The sequence below is a fragment of the Hemitrygon akajei genome, chromosome 13 (assembly GCF_048418815.1).
Source record: "Hemitrygon akajei chromosome 13, sHemAka1.3, whole genome shotgun sequence".
Classification (NCBI taxonomy): domain Eukaryota; kingdom Metazoa; phylum Chordata; class Chondrichthyes; order Myliobatiformes; family Dasyatidae; genus Hemitrygon; species Hemitrygon akajei.
The window spans coordinates 63027638-63045945 of NC_133136.1; the positions used below are offsets into that span (position 1 = coordinate 63027638).

An 18308-nucleotide genomic window follows, 5' to 3' on the forward strand; every position below is an offset into this window, starting at 1 on the left:
AAAGAAAAATCAATAGACTAAACCTCTAAAGAACTGAAATTTTCTGCAAGCACATGTTGTGATGTATTAGAATGTTCAATGTTAACTTCCAACCTCTAATCATATATTAATAACTAGACATTACAAAGGATACCCTTTAGAGCATCGTGCTCCTTCTAAAAAGGCAGCAAGTCCTTTTTAACAATACAAGTGCAAGGTGCAGAAACAGCTTAGTAAATTACAATATTTAGTGACTGGCTGTATCACTGCCTGGTATGGGAACTCTACCTCCCTCAATCACAGGACTCTGCAGAGAGTGGTGTGAACAGCCCAGCACATCTGTGGATGTGAACTTCCCACTATTCAGGACATTTCCAGTGACAGGTGCATAAAAAGGGCTCGAAGGATCATTGGGAACCTGAGTCATCCCAATCACAATCTATTCCAGCTGCTACCATCCTGGAAATGGTACCGCAACATAAAAACCAGGACCAACAGGCTCTGGGACAACTTCCACCAGGCATCAGACTGATTAATTCACGCTAACACAATTGTATTTCTAAGCTATATTGACTGTTCTGTTGTATAACTTACTGTATTATAAATATTCTATATGCTATACTATTTGTTACAAATTACTAATTTGCACATTCAGCGGCATTACAAAGACTTTTACTCATGTGTGTGAAGGAAGAAATAAAGTCAATTCAATATAATTAGGATTAGTACATGGTTAAAAATCCATTCCTTCAAGAACACACTTAGAAAATCTGTTATCATAAAGGCTTTAGGAATTAATTAAAAATTGTCTGCCAGCAGACATTCAAGCTACCATATTTATATGGAGTATAACAATTCTGGTAATCAGGAGAAGTTGAATCAATTGTCAGAACAAAGCCTATAGGAAGATCCCAGAGATTTTATAGTCCAAAGCTACTTGAATAATTGAGTTTTAATCACTGGAGATTATAAAACAAATTACCGGTGTGCAATGTTAACAGATGTTTGATCATACCCTCAATGGTCACTATCAGTTACAGGAAGTACCTAGCAAAGTGGCCACTGAGTATTTCTAGATGTTCACAGCATTATTGCTGTAAACCATCCACTTCAAAGTTCGATGTATTGTGTTCAAAGATTCTCTTCTGACACCCCTGTAGTAACACATAGTTCTTTGAGTTACTGTCACCATCCTGTCAGCTTGAACTGATCTTGTCATTCTCCTTTGACCCTTCTCATTAACAAGGCATTAATCTGCCATTCTCTGGATTTTTTTTTGTTTTACACACCATTCTCTGTAAATTCAAGAGACTGTTGTGCATGAAAATTCCAAGAGATCAGGAATTTCTGAAATACTCAAACCACCTCATCTGGCACCAACTCTATGATCAAAGTCACTTGATCATATTTCTTCCCTGTTCTGATATTTGGACTGAACAAGAATTGAATCTCTTAACCACATCTGCATGCTTTTATGCATTGAGTTGCTGTCACGATTGGTTAATAATAATAATAATGAACAGGTAGACAGGAGTACCTAATAAAGTGGTGATTGAATGTGCATCAGGATTGCAATCATCTGTTCATGGTCCAGTTCCAGACAACTCAATCTTTCATCTGGATTGACTCCTATTTATTTTCAATTAACCTTACTTAGTTCGTGTTCACCGTTCTCCTTGTACTTCAAATTGACTTTTGCTGTGTATAGAAGTTTTTACATACAATTTCATTTAAGTTCTTCAACATTCACTAACAGTGTTCATCTGAGGTAAGGATATCTATACGTTTAGCATGAGGCTTGCTCCAAATACAGATCTTTAAATGTTGCCTTTTACATAGGTCTATTAATTTTGTGATAAAAATTACACTGAGTTTGTGAAATTTAATCAAATTCCCACTGAATTTTGAGCAAATAATCACACCATTACAAAAGCAGAAGACACAGATCAACATCAACAGAGGAGCAGATGAGGTATTGTTAGACATGATAGCAACTACATTTTCTTTATTACACTTGAGACCATTCTGACTACCAGCATAGCTATTAGTCAGTGGAGAACAAAACAAAAATTGACACTGAGCTCCTCCAACCAGATAAAAAAAATCATTAGAAGTGTGATGTATTAACAGATTTGATCTTTCAAAGGTGTCATAAACCAAAGATGATTGATGAGGGTATGACAGTGAATACTATTTACTTGGACTCGAGTAAAGCTTTCAACAATAACCTTTACTGGTAGGGTGTTTAAGTACATTAAAGTACATGGGATCTATGGAAACTTGGAAGACTGGTTTCAAAATTGGCTTGGTCATAGAGGATGGGACGAGGTCTCTGACCAGTAGGTTCCACATGGATCAGTGCTGGGACATCAGTTGTTTCTGGTATCAAAATGGCTGATTAAGTTTGCAGATGAACAAACATCGACAGACTTGCGAATGATTCAACAAAATACTGCCCAGATGAAAATGTAGACAAAGAAACAGCAGATGGTGTTTTAATGCACGAATGAGAGGAATTACACATTGGGAGGCCAAATACAAGTAGGAAGTATACAGTAAATGGTAGTAAACTTCACAAAGAACTTTGAAGTACAGTGGGATCTTGGGGGGCAAGTCCACGACTCCCTACAAATAGTATACAGGTAAAGACAGTGTAAAGATGTATGGTCGACTTGCCTTCACTAGTCAGGATACTGAGTATAAAAGCCAGGAAGGCACATTGTACTGTTTAAAACTTCAGCAGGGCCGCATTTGGAAGTGTAGAAATTTGACTGCTGCGTTACAGAAACGATACGGTATGTTGGAACAGGTGCAGAACAGGTAGTTGCCTGGAACAGAGTCTATATGAGGTTGTTTAAATTAGGATTAATTGTTCCTGTGCAGGAATGACTTGGTCAAAGTTTGGCCTGCTTGTTGAAACTGTTTATCAGTGTGTGGCCGCTGTCACTAGCAAACAGCCACTTAGAGCCACAGCTAAGAGCCGAGGGCTAAGTGAGGACCAACGGTAGATAAGCTACTCTCAAGGGAGCGCAATATGTCTGCTCAGAAGTGCTACTCCTCCCTGTAATGGAGTGTATGGACAATATACAGGCGGAAGATTAGTTTCAACTGACAGCATGGGCCAAATGGCCTCTTCCTGTGCTGTATTCTATGTTTCAAGTCTAAATGACCAGAGTTATGGCTACACACAGGCCATGATGGCAAATTTTATAAACATGGACTGCCAAAATAATGGCAGGCTTAGTTTAATTAGATTTAAAAGTTAAAGGCAAATGAGATTTTGAGAATAATTTGTGTGGTAAAACTTGACTAAACCCGAGAAGCCAAAATAATTAATTGGCGAATTTCAAAAATGAAACTTACTCAAGGGATTATAAACCAAGAGCTTTGTCACATGTTCAAAACATGGTGAAATGCATCATTCGTATCACATCGAATCAGCAAGCATTGTGCTGGCAGCCCAGTGTTGTCATGCTTCCAGTGCTACACAGCATGCCCATAACTTACTAACATTAACAACTCTGGAAAGTGGAAGGAAACCAAAGCACCCAGGGGAAGCCCATATGGTCACAGACAGCGTATAAACTCCTTACAGGCAGCGGTGGGAACTGAACAGCAATCAGTGGGTTGGTGCCCTGAAGCGATGCACTCATTCCTATCCTACTTTACTTTTTAAATAAAAAGGATTATACTTAGTGTATCTAGACAGCAAGGCCCACACTGCAACCCAAGTGGCACTTGTTATTTATGGGTGTGGCTCAGGTCCAGAACAAATTGGTTCTGGGTCAAAAGTAAAAATACATAGGATGAGAATTTAAGACTTTCAATAGGCAAGTGAAGCTGGAAAAAATCGAATTAGTGGGAATTAGACAGAAACCTAGTCTTAGACCCACTGCAATTTGCCCATCACCACAATAGGTCTACGGCAGACCTGTTCTCAATGACTCTATGACTTTAGATCACCAGGACAATGCAAATACCCATGTCAGGATGCTGTTTATTGACCACAGCTCAGCATTTAACACCATCATTCCTACAGACCAGATTGAAAGCCTACAGAACCTATGCTTCTGAACCTCCCTCTGCAACTGGATTCTCAACTTCCTAACTAGAAGACCACAACATCTGCAGATTGGAAATAACATCTCCACCTCAGTGACAGTCCACACAGATGTGTGCTTATCCCATTGCTCTACTCCCAACACCCTTGACTATATGGCTAGGGATAACGTCAAACAGCATCTATAAATTTGCTGTTGATATTATCATTGCTGGCAGAATTTTCAGATGGTGATGAAAGGGTGTGCAGGAGTGAGATATACCAGCTAGTTAAGTGAAGTCACAGCAACAACCTTGCACTCAACATCAGCAAGACCAGAGAGCCAATTGTGGTGCAAACACGAGGAAATCTGCAGATGCTGGAAATTCAAACACACAAAATGCTGGTGGAACACAGCAGGCCAGGCAGCATCTACAAGGAGAAGCACTGTCGACGTTTCGGGCCGAGACCCTTCGTCAGGACTGTTAGCCAATTGTGGACTTCAGGAAGAGCAAGACAAAGGACAACTAACCAATCCTCATTGGGGGGGGGGGGGGGGGGGGGGGGGGGAGTCAAAAGTGGAGAGTGTGAGATATTTCATGTTCCTGTGCGTCAAGATCTGAGGATATAATCTGGTCCAGCACATTGATGTAGCTATTAAGGCGGCTAGACAGTAGCTATATTTCTTAAGAGTTTGAGATTTAGTTTGTCACCCAAAACACTCAAGAACCTCTACAGATGTACCATGGAGAGCATTCTGACAGGCTGCTGCATCACTGTCTGGTACGGGGAAGGGGGTCACTACTGCACAAGGTAGAAGTTGCAAAAACTTGTAAAATTAGTCAGCTTCATGGGTACTAGCCTCTGTAGTATCCAAGAGATCTTCAAGGAGCAGTACCTTAGGAAAGCAGCATCCATCATTAAGGACCCTCACTTCCCAGGAAATGCCCCCTTCTCAGTTTCTGTCAGCAAGGAGGCCAAGAAGCTTGAAGGCACGCACTCCGATTCAGGAACATCTTCTTCCCTTCTGCCACCCAATTTCTAAATGGACATTGAAACCATGAACACCATCTCACTACTGTTTTATTTCTGTTATGTTGCACTACTTAATTTACCACAACTTAATGTAACTCAGGCCCTTTTCCTCATTTATCATGTATTTCATTGTACTCATGATGTTGTGAAATTTGTAACTTTACATATGCCAATGATGCTAACTCTGATTGAAACCTCACCAAAGGCAAATGGAGGCCAAAAAACAAACAAGCTGTAAGTAAAGATATGCCATTGGCTTCAATAATTTTCATCTTGTGTAACTAATTACAATACACATCTTAAACTGTTGCAGTGATTTTATTTCAGATTTTATGCAGCTGTAAAAATTAGGCACAATGTGGAATTAAGCCGCATTTCCAGTTTCTGCAGACAAATTTGAGGCGAAGTACAACAGTCCAGCACTAAATCAAGTAGCTTTTATCAGTCTACTGCAGTGTTCACAAGGTGGATGCTCAAAAATTTATGATTGCTTTTGAATACAACTACAAATATTTTCTATTCAATACTGCCCAAGATAGAAATTCTGCAGAAATACAGTGCCTTGAAAAAGTATTCATCCCCAACTATTTTCACATTTTATTGTCTCATTTTCTAAATTTAAAATATTGAAAGATTTAAGCTAATCTACAAAACAATGCACATCAGGTCAAATCAGAAAAATGAAAACCTGTCAATTTATTAAAAACTAAAAACCAAAATTGTGAGGCTGAAAAGGTATTCATCCCCTTTGTAATTACACACTAACTTTCCTCAGGTGCAATATGTTACCTTACTAACTTTCCCAATTTGTTTGATGTAGAAAATGAAAGGATCCCGTTTTCAATGAATTCATAAGAATACCCCCCTTTCTGTAAAAGCCAACAGTATGGCAGATTTTCAACTGACAAAGCCAAAATAACATTCAAGACAAGTCAGGAAGATAAAAATAGAGAAGCACAAATCTGGGGAAGGGTACAAGACCATCTCAAAGACACTGAACACACCTCCAAGCTCAGTGCAGTCCATCATGAAAAAGTGGAAAAAATGAACCTACAGCCATAGTTTTTAGGTCAGGCCATGCCTGTAAACTTAGTTACTGAAGAAGAATGGCATTTTAAGAGGCTACTCTGATCCCAACAGTCAGAGTTAGCTGCAGAAGTCAGTGGCTGCAACTGGAGATAAAGTTCATGGCTCCCCAATCTAAGGCTTTGTATAAAAAGGGTTTTTAAAATGGAAAAGTGGTAAGGAAGTAGTCTCACCTTAAAAACATTCTTGACCATAAAGATGTTGCAAAGCGTCACTTAGAAGATACTGTAAAGATGTGAAAGTAGGTCTAGTGGTCAGATGAGACAAAATTGGAACATTTTGGCCTCAGCACTAAACAGTACGCGGGGCATAAATCTAATGCTGTGCATCAGCGAGGTAACACCATCCCTAGTGTAAAATATAGTGGAGGCAACATCATGCAATGGGGATTAAGGACTGCTCCAAGAACAGAATTTCAGTCATGCACAAGTCAACTGCAACACTGAGGAGAGTACTTTGCAGACGAAGAACGAACCAAGCTTAGACAGGACCAATGTGGTCTACAAAATCCAATGCAGGGATTGTAGCAAATATTACATCAGCCAAATTGTGAGAAACCTATCCATAAAGATCCACAACTATCAACTGGCTGAAAAGCAACATGACCACCTCTCCCTAGTCTCCACCCATGAAGACTGAGGAGCACAAATTCAACTGGGCATCAGTGAGTCATTGCACAAAGCAAACACACAGCATGCAGAATTCCTATAAGCATGGTTTTCCATGAACAATTCTGTAAACAAATTGCTTACAGACCTCGATACCATTTATGAGCCGATGCAGGCAAAATTCCAGACAACAACAGTTTGCCACACAGCCAATCAGTGATGAGATTTCCTCCTCACATCGCAACAGAGTTTCTGAAATGTTGTTGATTCAGCTGATTGTAAAGTATATAAAGGCCAAGCATATGGAGAACACCACAATCAACAGCACATTGACAATGTCTTTGCATGTTGATCAAACATTTGCAAGATATTAAGATGGGGGGGGGGGGAATACTCAATTCCACCCCACCCCCCACAAAGTCAGTTAGCCCTGCAGCAGGATAACCCAAAGCACACTGCCAGAGCAACCATGGAGTGGCTTCAAATGAAGAAAACTGATGTCCTTGAGTGGCCCAGTAAAAGTCATGACTTTAACCCAAATGAACATCTGTTCCGAGACCTCAAGATTGCTGTCCAACACTGCTTCCCCAACTAAGCTGGTACAGCTTGAGCAATTTTGCAAGGAATAGGCAAATCTTGCCCCAACACATTGTACTAAGCTAATAGAGACAGCCAAAAAACTACTAGCTGTAACAGCTGCAAGAGGTGGTTCAATTAAGTACTGAGCAAAGGGGGATGAACACATTTGAACTGCTGACATTTCAGTTTTTGAATTTAGTTTTTCATGCTCAATTTTCTGTCCAAAAAAAGCATATGGTTCACAAATACTCCATTAAATTGATCAAAATCCCTCATGATAATACTCATTTGAGAGGTTGGGGGCTGAAAGCTTCTGCAAGGCTCTGTACTATCCATTGAATTTCAACCATTCTTACTATACGTGTAAAAAGGCAGCACTTAAACTTCTTCAATATACACAAGTGACTTAAGCTAAAACATTCAGAGCTTAGAATAGCAATTTAAACTGCAGTGCTGTGCTTATTGTTTACTTCCCCATCCCCCATTCATGAGGCTTTGCTAAGTGCCACAGCAGTAAAGCGAACTTCTCCTTGATCACGTTCCATGAATTGTCTGCATATTTTTGCTGCATCCTGCAAAAACAATTCTTAACATTAAAAAAAGCAGATTCCCAGAACCACTGACTTTACCAACCAAATTGTAATTTTTTCTTGCATGCTGCTTACTCAAACATTTGTTCATATTCAATATATGCAACTAAATTAAAGAGATTCTGATCAAGATAAATTTAGATTTTTACCAATTATAAAATATGAAGTTGTGGAGTCAAGAGTTAAAATTGAGTTCAATAACTCACCTGTATCAAACTATCTTTTGATGTTTCTCCATGGTCAATTGGAAATGGCATTCTTCCATCTTTAAAAAACCAAAAGTAAAATGTGTAGGACATTATAAAAAAGCATAACAAGGCCACCGAAGAAAAAGGCCATTCAACTAGACAAAAGCTAAAGCAACTTGCTAAAAGTTATCTGTTCATAGTGGGAACTCCAGAATTTAAATGACAAGCATTAATGAATGTGCCTTAACATTAACTACTGCCAGTTATCAAACACCTCAAACTTAAAAACTGCGTTCAACTGTCAACACATTGATAGAGCTGCTCTTTATGCAGAAAACAACTGTTTGTTTACTTGTGGTTTAGTACCCAATGGCAAATTAAATAGTGGATTCTCATTAATTGGGACACATTGGGACCAGTACAGTTTGGCCCAATTAGCCAAGGTTTCCTGGATATAATTAAAAGGTTCAAGAAACTATCATTTAACTGAGTAAAAATTTAATTAAACAAAATACAGAACTACAATACTTAGTTCCAGGTTAGACAGAGGAATTCATCTGCCATCTTCTTTTGACTATGAAAAATAAATCAACACTGACACCCAGTGCAGATAATGCACTGCTTTTATAACCTGATTTAGACAACTGCATCCTCCAGATCATCTTTTATATTGTAACATTGAAGATGATCATCGATACCTTTGTAATTCCTAACTTGAAGTAGTGAAATCATTTCATTTTCTCTCCTGGCCATTTCTGGCATCTCCAAGCCTCAACACTTGAAACCACAATGAGCAAAACATATCAGAATTGCCTCACTGCTTATTTCTTGCCAGCTTTCAGTGACAAAAAAAATGCTTTTTTGAACAAACACATGCAAATTATGCTACTTAAATACCAATTACTTAAGCTTAGTTAGCATCTAACAGCCACACAACTGCACTTGACTGATGCTAGTTAGAAATTACTCAGCAAGTTTTCTGTCCCAATTAAATGAAGGGAACCTCAGTTATTTTGAATTAATTTGTTCTTTTTGTGTTGCCCCAATTAAACAGCTGCCTTGATTAACTACTGGCCCAATTAAATGAAATCCACAGTATCACCATTTGATAAACATGAGAAAATCTACAGATTCTGGAAATTCAAGCAACACACAAAATGCTCCAGGAACTCAGCAGGCCAGGTAGCATTTATGAAAAAAAGTACACAGTCAACATTTCAGCCCAAAACATCAATTGTACTTCTTCCCCCCCCCCCCCCCCCCCCCCCCCCCATAAATACTGCCTGGCCTGCAAAGTTCCTCCAGCATTTTGTGTGTATCAGCACTACGCTTGGGCATCTAATATTGGATGTTGTGCACTAGTCACCAAGTTTTGTGCAAAGTTAGCTTATAGTTTGAAATAAAATGTAATAGTGACAAACAATTATGTGCAAGACAGTGTTACCCAGTTCATAGAGGTGTCCATCTACGCCAACAAAGGTGATAAAATGGAAGTTCGTACCATCTTCATGCAACTATAAAGAAATAATAATTACTGCATGACATTTTATCCAACTATATTCAGATACTGGCTATTACACCAGTAATCTTAAAACTAGTTCTAGATCACTGATCCAAGGACTTGTTAACCCTCACGATTAAAGGCAAATTTTGATGAATCTGAGAACTTTGAGGCCTCTATTTAGAGCTTGGAATCAAGTATACTGTGGACTCTATTGTTCATAGTAAAAACTGGATTAGAACTACAACACAGACTCCAGGGCTTGCAAAAGAGTCAAGCCTGGACTAAGTCTATGGATAACAAGTGGGATACAGAGATGGGGGGAGATCTTTGAAATCTTTCAAATACTATAAGGCCTGAATACAGTACACAGAGAAATCTTCCATTTGTGTGAGAGTTTATGATTGAGGATATAACCCAAAATGAAAAAAAGGAACATCCCTTTAAAGCAGACTAGGTGGTTGTGAATCTGTAGCATTTGTTGCCACACAGGGTTGTGGAAGCCAAGTCATTGGGCGCATTCAAGGCAGAGATTGATATATGCTTGATTGGGAAGGGGTTAAGGATTTGGGAGTGTGGAGAAATAGTTTAAAGGAAGAAATGTCACCTATGATTGAATGTCAGAATTGACTCAAATGGTTCCCCAATCTTGAGGTCTATGGAACAGCCAGAGATTAGCTATGGGGAGCTAGCAAGAGGAAGAACAGCAAAATGTTACAAAGATGAGGGGATCCCAATAAATAAACTTAGCTGGCAAATATAGCAAGCAATTAAGATGAAACCATGACCTTTTATGCAGGATTCAGGATACAAAATTAGGGAAATTTCAATGCTACTTTAAAAACCACAACTGGCATAGTGCACAGTTTTAGTTTCCATATAGAGTAATCATTCTAGTAGTCAAAAATCATTCACAGAAATGTCTGAAGTTGAATCCTGATTGAGAAATGATTGATTGGAATTAAGATAATTAGAGGGATTCTCCAGGGTGAGGGATAAGGAAAGAGATGAGAGTCTTTAAATATTGGTTCTTCACCTAATGGAGATAAATGTACCCCTCATTTTGAAATTAAATATATGCATTTTTCTACCCAACAGTCCGAGAGTTTACTGTAGTGGAAGATCAGCGGGCATTTTGAATACATGGGGAGTTGATGTTTGGAAAGATTTAGTAAGTGGTGTCAAGGACAAGACTAGTTTAGCAAAAGCCTTACAGAAGGGCTACTCTCATTTTTTAAATCTAGATCAACAAGCATTTTTGTATCATGAACAAAAGTCAGCTTGGTTCATGTTCGTAGCAAGTTCCTCACAACAAGTGCAGTATGATATGAATTACCTGTTCATTTGTCCAAGAGTAACATTTTCAAAGTTCACTAAAAAAAAAATGCCAGCTAATAAGGTTGGGTGTATTGTGGCATGTCTCAATTCACACTCAGTTGCACAGAAAATAGCAGTGGAGGAAGCCACATGACATTGTAGCCCACACTTCACCCAACCCAAAAGATAGTTACACAAGTGCAACTGAGTTGTAGTCTAGTATTGTGATTACAAATTTTGATGAAAATAAACAGTGCAAAAATTGTCATCTTGTTTATAAAGATTTGTATCAACTAGAAACATCTTTATAACAGCAGTGGGATAAAATGGTTATTAGTATTCATCTGATGATCAAAAGGGGAAGATTTCTCCATCGTAGTACATTGAACGAGCACAAAGCTTTAGTCAAGTAACAAACTAGAACCTGGTATCCATAGTTAAAGCCCAATCTTATCCCATGTGGAAGGATCTGCCAAAGTTGTCTTGATCCACTTTGGAAATACTGTAAACCTATCTATTCCAAGGATGGGTAGAGAACATCTGATTGTGCTAATATCAATTTGGAAAAGCTAACTATAATTCAGTGTCATGTTGAATCACTAACAAAAATCTCAACATCAGATTAAAATTTACAACCAAAATGCAGAATTGCCAAGTTTGTCCTATACACTGGGATAGTGCAATTCATTAAACCTGGTTAACAAGTTGCAGAATTACAGAGCCCCCCCACGTCTATTAACAGAACTGCAACTGTTACCAAAGTTTCCAGTTTCAAGATGCAAGGACAGATAAAATATTAGCTTTATTCAGATGTCAGTATAGTGGCATTTTCTTACCCGGCACTCTCCTTCGTCTGCAGTAGCATCATGTGCTGCACGTATCTCCTACACAGGAAATTCAGATAGCTTAGTGAAGCCTGATAATTTAACTTAGCATTGCAAAGATACCCAAATCTTGGAAATTTAAAGATCACCTTATTTTGTTCCAATTGCTTTGCTCTTTCCTTAGCTGAAAGATTTGCAGTTCCGTTGAGAAATTTCTTCAATATTGAACCTTCAACTGCAAAAAACATTACAATGAAGGCACATATTCAATTAATGAACCCCCACTCAAACTTTGTTAGAATAAGCAAAGCTGGTTAAAGGTGCAACTTCAGGAAATATGTAATAGCCATTTAATGCACAGCTTTAAATGTGTAGGCACGAGTTTACTGTACCTGTGAATAAGAAATATTGCTTTCCTTTACAAATCTTAAGTACAATTGGACAGCACATTAAAATCTGAGCAGGCAAATTGCTTACCAAAGTCAAGTTTATCTTGATTGTTGGCAACAGTGTTAACAAGTGCAATAGTGCCACAGGAATTTGAAATAGACTGTGCCACAAAGTAGATTTTAGAGTCAATGCCCTTCCCACTCAGTTCTGAAGTTTGACGGTTTCTGTGCGATTCATGCTGTGTGGGAAGAGAAGCAGTATTAGCAAACTGCATTTATTCTGTGCCAAAGCAATGATATCTGCAAGGCTGCTCCATTATTCAGCAAGGTGACAGATCCTGCATCTGCTGCCTGCAATCTTACTCCCACTGGGGACAATCTGGAACAGGAAATGATGCAAGAGTCTGAGGACTGATATCTACAATAGGAAACAACTGTCAGACTGCTAGGACTAAAATGACTGCACCTTTTACTGGAGCACATCTATGCTGTCCTGTCCTTACACATACTGTGTAGTCATAACAACACCGAAATGCTTGACTTGTCACATTATTATTTGAATAAGCCTTTGAACTGACAATAATGACTAGAATCTACTGCAGCAAATTCATGATGCAATTTCATCGTCTTAGAGAGATTACTGGAATAGAACAAAGTTAAGAAACTTGTGCACATTTGTTTTCAAAACAACCTTCAAAGTGACATCACAAACTATTAAGTACAAAAAGGAAAATAACCATGATTTCATGTAACTGTAGAACAAGACTGAGCAACTTATAGACATTCAATAACCTTGTTCCCTTCAAGTTTCTCTAGCATCCTGACTAAGCATATTGAACTGCAGATTGACATTTAATTTTGTGTTGAATTACTACTATATATTAAAGACACAACCAATGGCAAGAAAGGACAACTTATATTGTAGTGGAAGATGCAAAAACTTCCCCTAATCTCAATACGCAAACCAAGAACAACCAAAGTTAATTTGATCACTTACGACCATGACTGTAGCTATTACTACGTGGCTAAGCTTAGCTCAAACACCATCTATAAATTTGCCACTGACTGAGTTGTTGGCAGAATTTCTGATGAGGATATAAGACTAAGGAATTGATTGTGGACTTCAGGAAAGGGAAGTCAAAAGTACACACACCAGTCTTCAGAGGGATCAGCAATGAAAAGGGTGAGCAATTTCAAGTTCCTGAGTGTCAACATTTCCGAAGATCTATCCTGGGCCCAACATATGATGTAATTACAAAGAAAGAATGACAGCAGCTGTATTTCAATAGGAGTTTGAGGAAACTTAGTATGTCAATGAAGACTCTGGCAAATTCCTACAGATGTTCCTTAAGGCTGTTATAGCTGGTAATGAGGGCAAGCTCCCAATACATATTAAATGTTCCCATGTTGTGCACCTCAAATAGCTTCCACCAATTCCAGCTTTCACATGGCTTAGCTTCTAAGCCTGGCAGAACTGTTTCCACTGTCAGGAGTAAAGGAAGGTTACTGGCACCTTAAAACCAGTCGCTTCAGGCAGATAAGAGATTGTCAGCTGAGATTGGCAACTCATCGAGAAAGAAAATTGATTTCAAACCACTGCTTTGCATGAGTGGCTATGCCATTCATAGCCAAGGCTTTGGGCATAAACCAAAAGGGAGAAATTCTGAGCTTGGCAGCTCTATGTTGAGTTTAACACTGACTGGCAACTCCTGCAACATTACTGGTGCCGAATTGTATTGGTTTCTTTGTACCTTTGGATTTATCAAATGCATGGAGAGGGGAACCTTGCTACATGGATTACAGCTTGCTGCCCATATTGTACTGAACATCCATGATCAACCCTGACCAGAGGCCTCAGCTATCGAGAGCACTAACTGGTTGCATCATTGTCTGGTATGGAGGAGCCACTACAAAAGATTGGAAAAAGTTGCAGAAATTTGCAAAATCAGCCAGTTCCATTATGGACACTAGCCACCCAACAAAAACATCCTCAAAACGGCTATGCCTTAAGGCAGTATCATTGATAAGGACCCCAATTACCCAGTGCATGCCCTCTTCTCATTATCACCATCAAGGTGGTGGTATAGGAGCCTGAAGCCATTTCAGGAACAACTTCTGTTCCTTCAGATTTCTGAACAAACCATGAACTACATTTATGTATTTTTCTCTTAACACTAAATTTTAATATACATTTCTTGTTGTAATAGTGTTTTAAAAATTATGTATTGCACTGTACTGCTGCAAAACAAATTTCAGGATATGCCAGTGATATCAAACCTGAAAAATGCCAACCAGGTTACAGGCATGACTAGCTCTGCAGCAACAGTTCTTCAATTAAATGTTGCATGTTATTACATCAAGGGCATAACAAGAGAAAAACAAATGTTTGAGTTTATGATTTAAATTTCAGTATCAGAGCCCCGAGTAAAATTATTTCTGCAAGCTACAATGACAGGTCTATCCCTCACCAAGCTCAATATTAGCAACCGTTTGGAATGCAGGATTTCTGGTTTAGAATCTTTGGCAATGAAGGCTCCAATTAAATACAAACAACCAATGTAAATATAAAGGGAGATAAGTGTTGCTTAATCTCAGGAAAGTACAAGGTCATATGAAAACTCAGATATACCAGCTGCCTGTGTAGAAGATTCAAATCAAGCCTTCAATGCCCATAAGTCAGTATAATCAAATAGAGAAATTCCTGTTACACATGCCAGCTTGGTACATCTCATGACAGAAAAAGGTGCTACTGCTTTATCAGCAGCTTCTGGCCCATTCAAATATTAACTTCAATAGTTTCCTCAATAGGCAGCTTCAGCCTTTGGAATCAAGTATTCTGCAGACCAGACATTTACTCCAATAAATCCAAAACCATACAAATATTAGGGCCACAAAAACCTCAGCCATGAGTAATCAGATTGGCTCTATGCTCTTACATTGAGAGAGCATTTGTTATATTTAGAATTAAAGACTTGGTCACCAATAGTGGAAAGACTCATTATTAATTCTAAACCAGAATAGGGGAAAAAGCCCATTTTGGTACAAATTCAAGATCTAATTAAGCCAATGACTTCAGTGCTGTGACACTCAATGCACGAATCAAACAGATAAAAAACTTCATACAAATATGTACCCAACAAAAAGGATAACCAGCAAGATAGAAGGGATTGACAAGTATAATAAATCATAGGAATTTTACTATGTTGAGAATCAAATTTCACATCACTGGCTTGAAACTTGTTGCTTTCTGGCAGCAGTACGTTACATATAAATTACAATATGTATACAAAAAATTAAATTAGGTAGTGCAAAAAGAGGGGGAAATTCTGAGGCAGTGCTCATGGATTCATTGTCCAATCATATGATGGCACAGGGGAAAGCAGCTCCTGAAATGTTGAGTGTGTGGCTTCAGGCTCCTAAACCACCTTGAAAGTGGCTCTGAGAAGAGAGCATGTCTTGGGTGATGGGAGTCCTTAATGATGGATGCTGCCCTTGAGGCATTGCCTTTTGAAGTTGTCCTGGATACTGAGGAGGCTAGTGCCCATGATAAAACTGGCAGAAATGCTGCTTTCTGCAGCTTTTTCCAATCCTGTACATTGACCCCCCCCCCCCCAATACCAAACCATGATGAAACCAGTTAGAATGCTCTCCATGGTACATCTAGATATTTGAGCATCTTGGGCAACATACCAATTCTCCTCAAACTCTATATGCACTGTCATGCCTTTAACTTGTAATTGCTTCAATACTTTGGACCCAGAATGGACCTTCAGAGATGCTGACACTCACGCATGAAATTGTTCAACCTTTCCGCTGCTGATCCCACGATGAGGACTGGTATGTGTTTCCTTAACTTTCCCCTCCTGAAGTCAACAATCAATTCCTTGGTTTTACTGATGTTGAGTACAAGGTGACAGCTACAACACCACTCAACCAGCTGATCTATCTCACTCTTGATACCATCTGAAATTCAGCCAATAATTGCTGTGTCATTGGTAAATGAACAGATGCTGTTTAAGCTGACCCTGGCCACACAATCGTGGGAAGGCTGACGTCAAAGTACAACAGTCTTTTAGAAAGGATGATTAAATATATGCCAATGCCAGTATTTTGATCTTTATTCACCCGGACAAAAACAGTCATTCAGTTTAGTTTTATTACACCACACTCATTCCAACCACTTCAGGAATGAATACTAATGACAAAAGTACACTCAAGTTTTCAAACTACTTCCAAGGGAAAATTTAGATGTTCAATTCTCACGTTGACCAACATTTGTTACTGCAAAATAACATTTGAGTTCAGCTTGACGAGACACAAATCCTTTTGGTGCAGGGCATCCTTAACTAGGGTTTTAACTCAACATATAAAATGAGCTCATGGTCATAATGCACTTCCTCCTTCATATACATCTATCCCCTAGAGACATGAATTTGTAATCAAGTAGTTAAATTTGTACTTTATAAAAAGAGCTTCATAAGGCTTCTTTGGTGATTATAGAACAAAAGCTTGCCTTTTTTTAGAAAAAACACACATAAATTGCAGTTTAATGTTTTAAATTGTAGGCATTCCACCTGCCTCCAGGTCAGACCAGAAAGGAATGGCGATTCCTCATGAGAAATCTCTGCCATTGCTTAAAGAAAAAAAGCAAAATCTTTGTTTACCAATGTGGTTAATTATTTGCACAAGGTCAGGAAGGGTAATCATTTGGACGTCATGGCTAAGGTTAACAGCATAAAAAGGCAAAACTTACCAGTCTGGGTAGAACAAAGCATTTATTTCCCTCAAATTATTAGCAGTCAGTGAAGATAGCATTGAAATAGGATTTTATTGTAAAGAAAATCTTATTTTAGAGAGACCTATCAGGATCATTCCAGAAGCCTGTTTGCCTTACATTAAAAGGCTAAATATTAAAAAAATACAAATCTGCAAAAGTATTATCTCCGGATATTGTATTTATTCTCAGAGAAACAAGGATATTTTGCTTTGTCTACTGTTGGAAAATACACCAAACTCAGACATGATATAGGGTTGATTTATACACGTAATATCGGTTTTGAATAAGCGCTTGAAAAAAATAAGTTTATATTTAGTGTTGCCGAGTTCACGGTGGTTTAACACAATAGCGGGATGAACACGCTCGCAGACGGCGCCGTACCTGTTGACTGAGAGGAAAGAGTAGCAGCAGAGCGCACACGGGCGATGGTACCATGGAAAGGGATTCGTTTTCTAGACCCAATACATCTACGAACTTCCAGCTGGAAGCCACACCCAGACGAGAGAGGCACTAAGCAGAAAGCAATACTTTTAACACAATGACTATTAAAATATTTCATGTTATTAGATCCAAATGGCAAATTAGAAGTCTATGTGTCTAATGTGATAGAAATTCAAATGGTGCATCCATAATTGGAAATTTATGACCGCGCCCTTTATGTTTAGTATTTGAGCTAAATATTTCTATTCACATGCAAGATAAAGAAAATAAATGAACCCCTTTATTTTGTTTAACTTAAGAGAGCATCCGAAGACATTTGTAAATCAAACGAGGTCGCTGAATCGCTGTTGAATCTGATGCTGATTCTGTTGCGCACTTACTTTATTCAGGGTCTGGAATATACAAAAATAAATAAAGTCAACGTGGTTACATTTCAGCAGAATAAACCATTAAGAAAGGAATGCTCTGCTATACCTGAAGAATGGTACTTACCTCGGGGTTGATTTCCATCGCTTTCCATTCCATTGTTGCAGTGTTTCGGACCAAACCTGAGGACAGAGCTCTCGCAGCAGACGTGTGAGTGCAGAACGATCTACCAGGCAGACGCACTGGGCGGGGCTTTAATACCCACACCGGAGTTAATCCACTGCGGAATGGGGGGGGCGGGGGCGGTGGCGATGGTTTAAAAAAAAAGGTCGGATCAGATGAGTTCATCAAGATACGACCGAAGACCTGCGGCTACTTTCTCCGGCAGAGAGCTCGGGCTAACCAGCGAAAGCTGGGAGAGTTTCCGGCTGCCTTTCATCTCCTGTACCTACCGGCCCCGCGTGTCGTTAGCACAGTCCAAATCTCCTGATCTGTCCGGATAAAGCTGTCCACCGTCTCTGAAAATAGAAGGGCATCAGTCTCTCTGCTAGCTAGAAGTTTCTTAGAAACGAAGTTCTAATACCCTGCA

General features: G+C 38.9%; 1 protein-coding gene across 1 annotated transcript; it reads right to left on the minus strand.

Annotated features, from left to right (window-relative positions):
• Window positions 1–5352: 5352 nt before the first annotated feature.
• Window positions 5353–17444, minus strand: uchl1 (ubiquitin carboxyl-terminal esterase L1 (ubiquitin thiolesterase)). The gene is made up of 7 exons (XM_073064768.1): window positions 17294–17444; window positions 12224–12374; window positions 11896–11981; window positions 11759–11806; window positions 9549–9618; window positions 8123–8181; window positions 5353–7898 (listed from the first exon to the last, which is right to left on the minus strand). The coding sequence occupies exons 1-7, from the start codon at window positions 17345–17347 to the stop codon at window positions 7812–7814; spliced, it is 555 nt and encodes a 184-aa protein (XP_072920869.1). The 5' UTR covers window positions 17348–17444; the 3' UTR covers window positions 5353–7811.
• Between the last annotated feature and the right edge of the window lie 864 nt (window positions 17445–18308).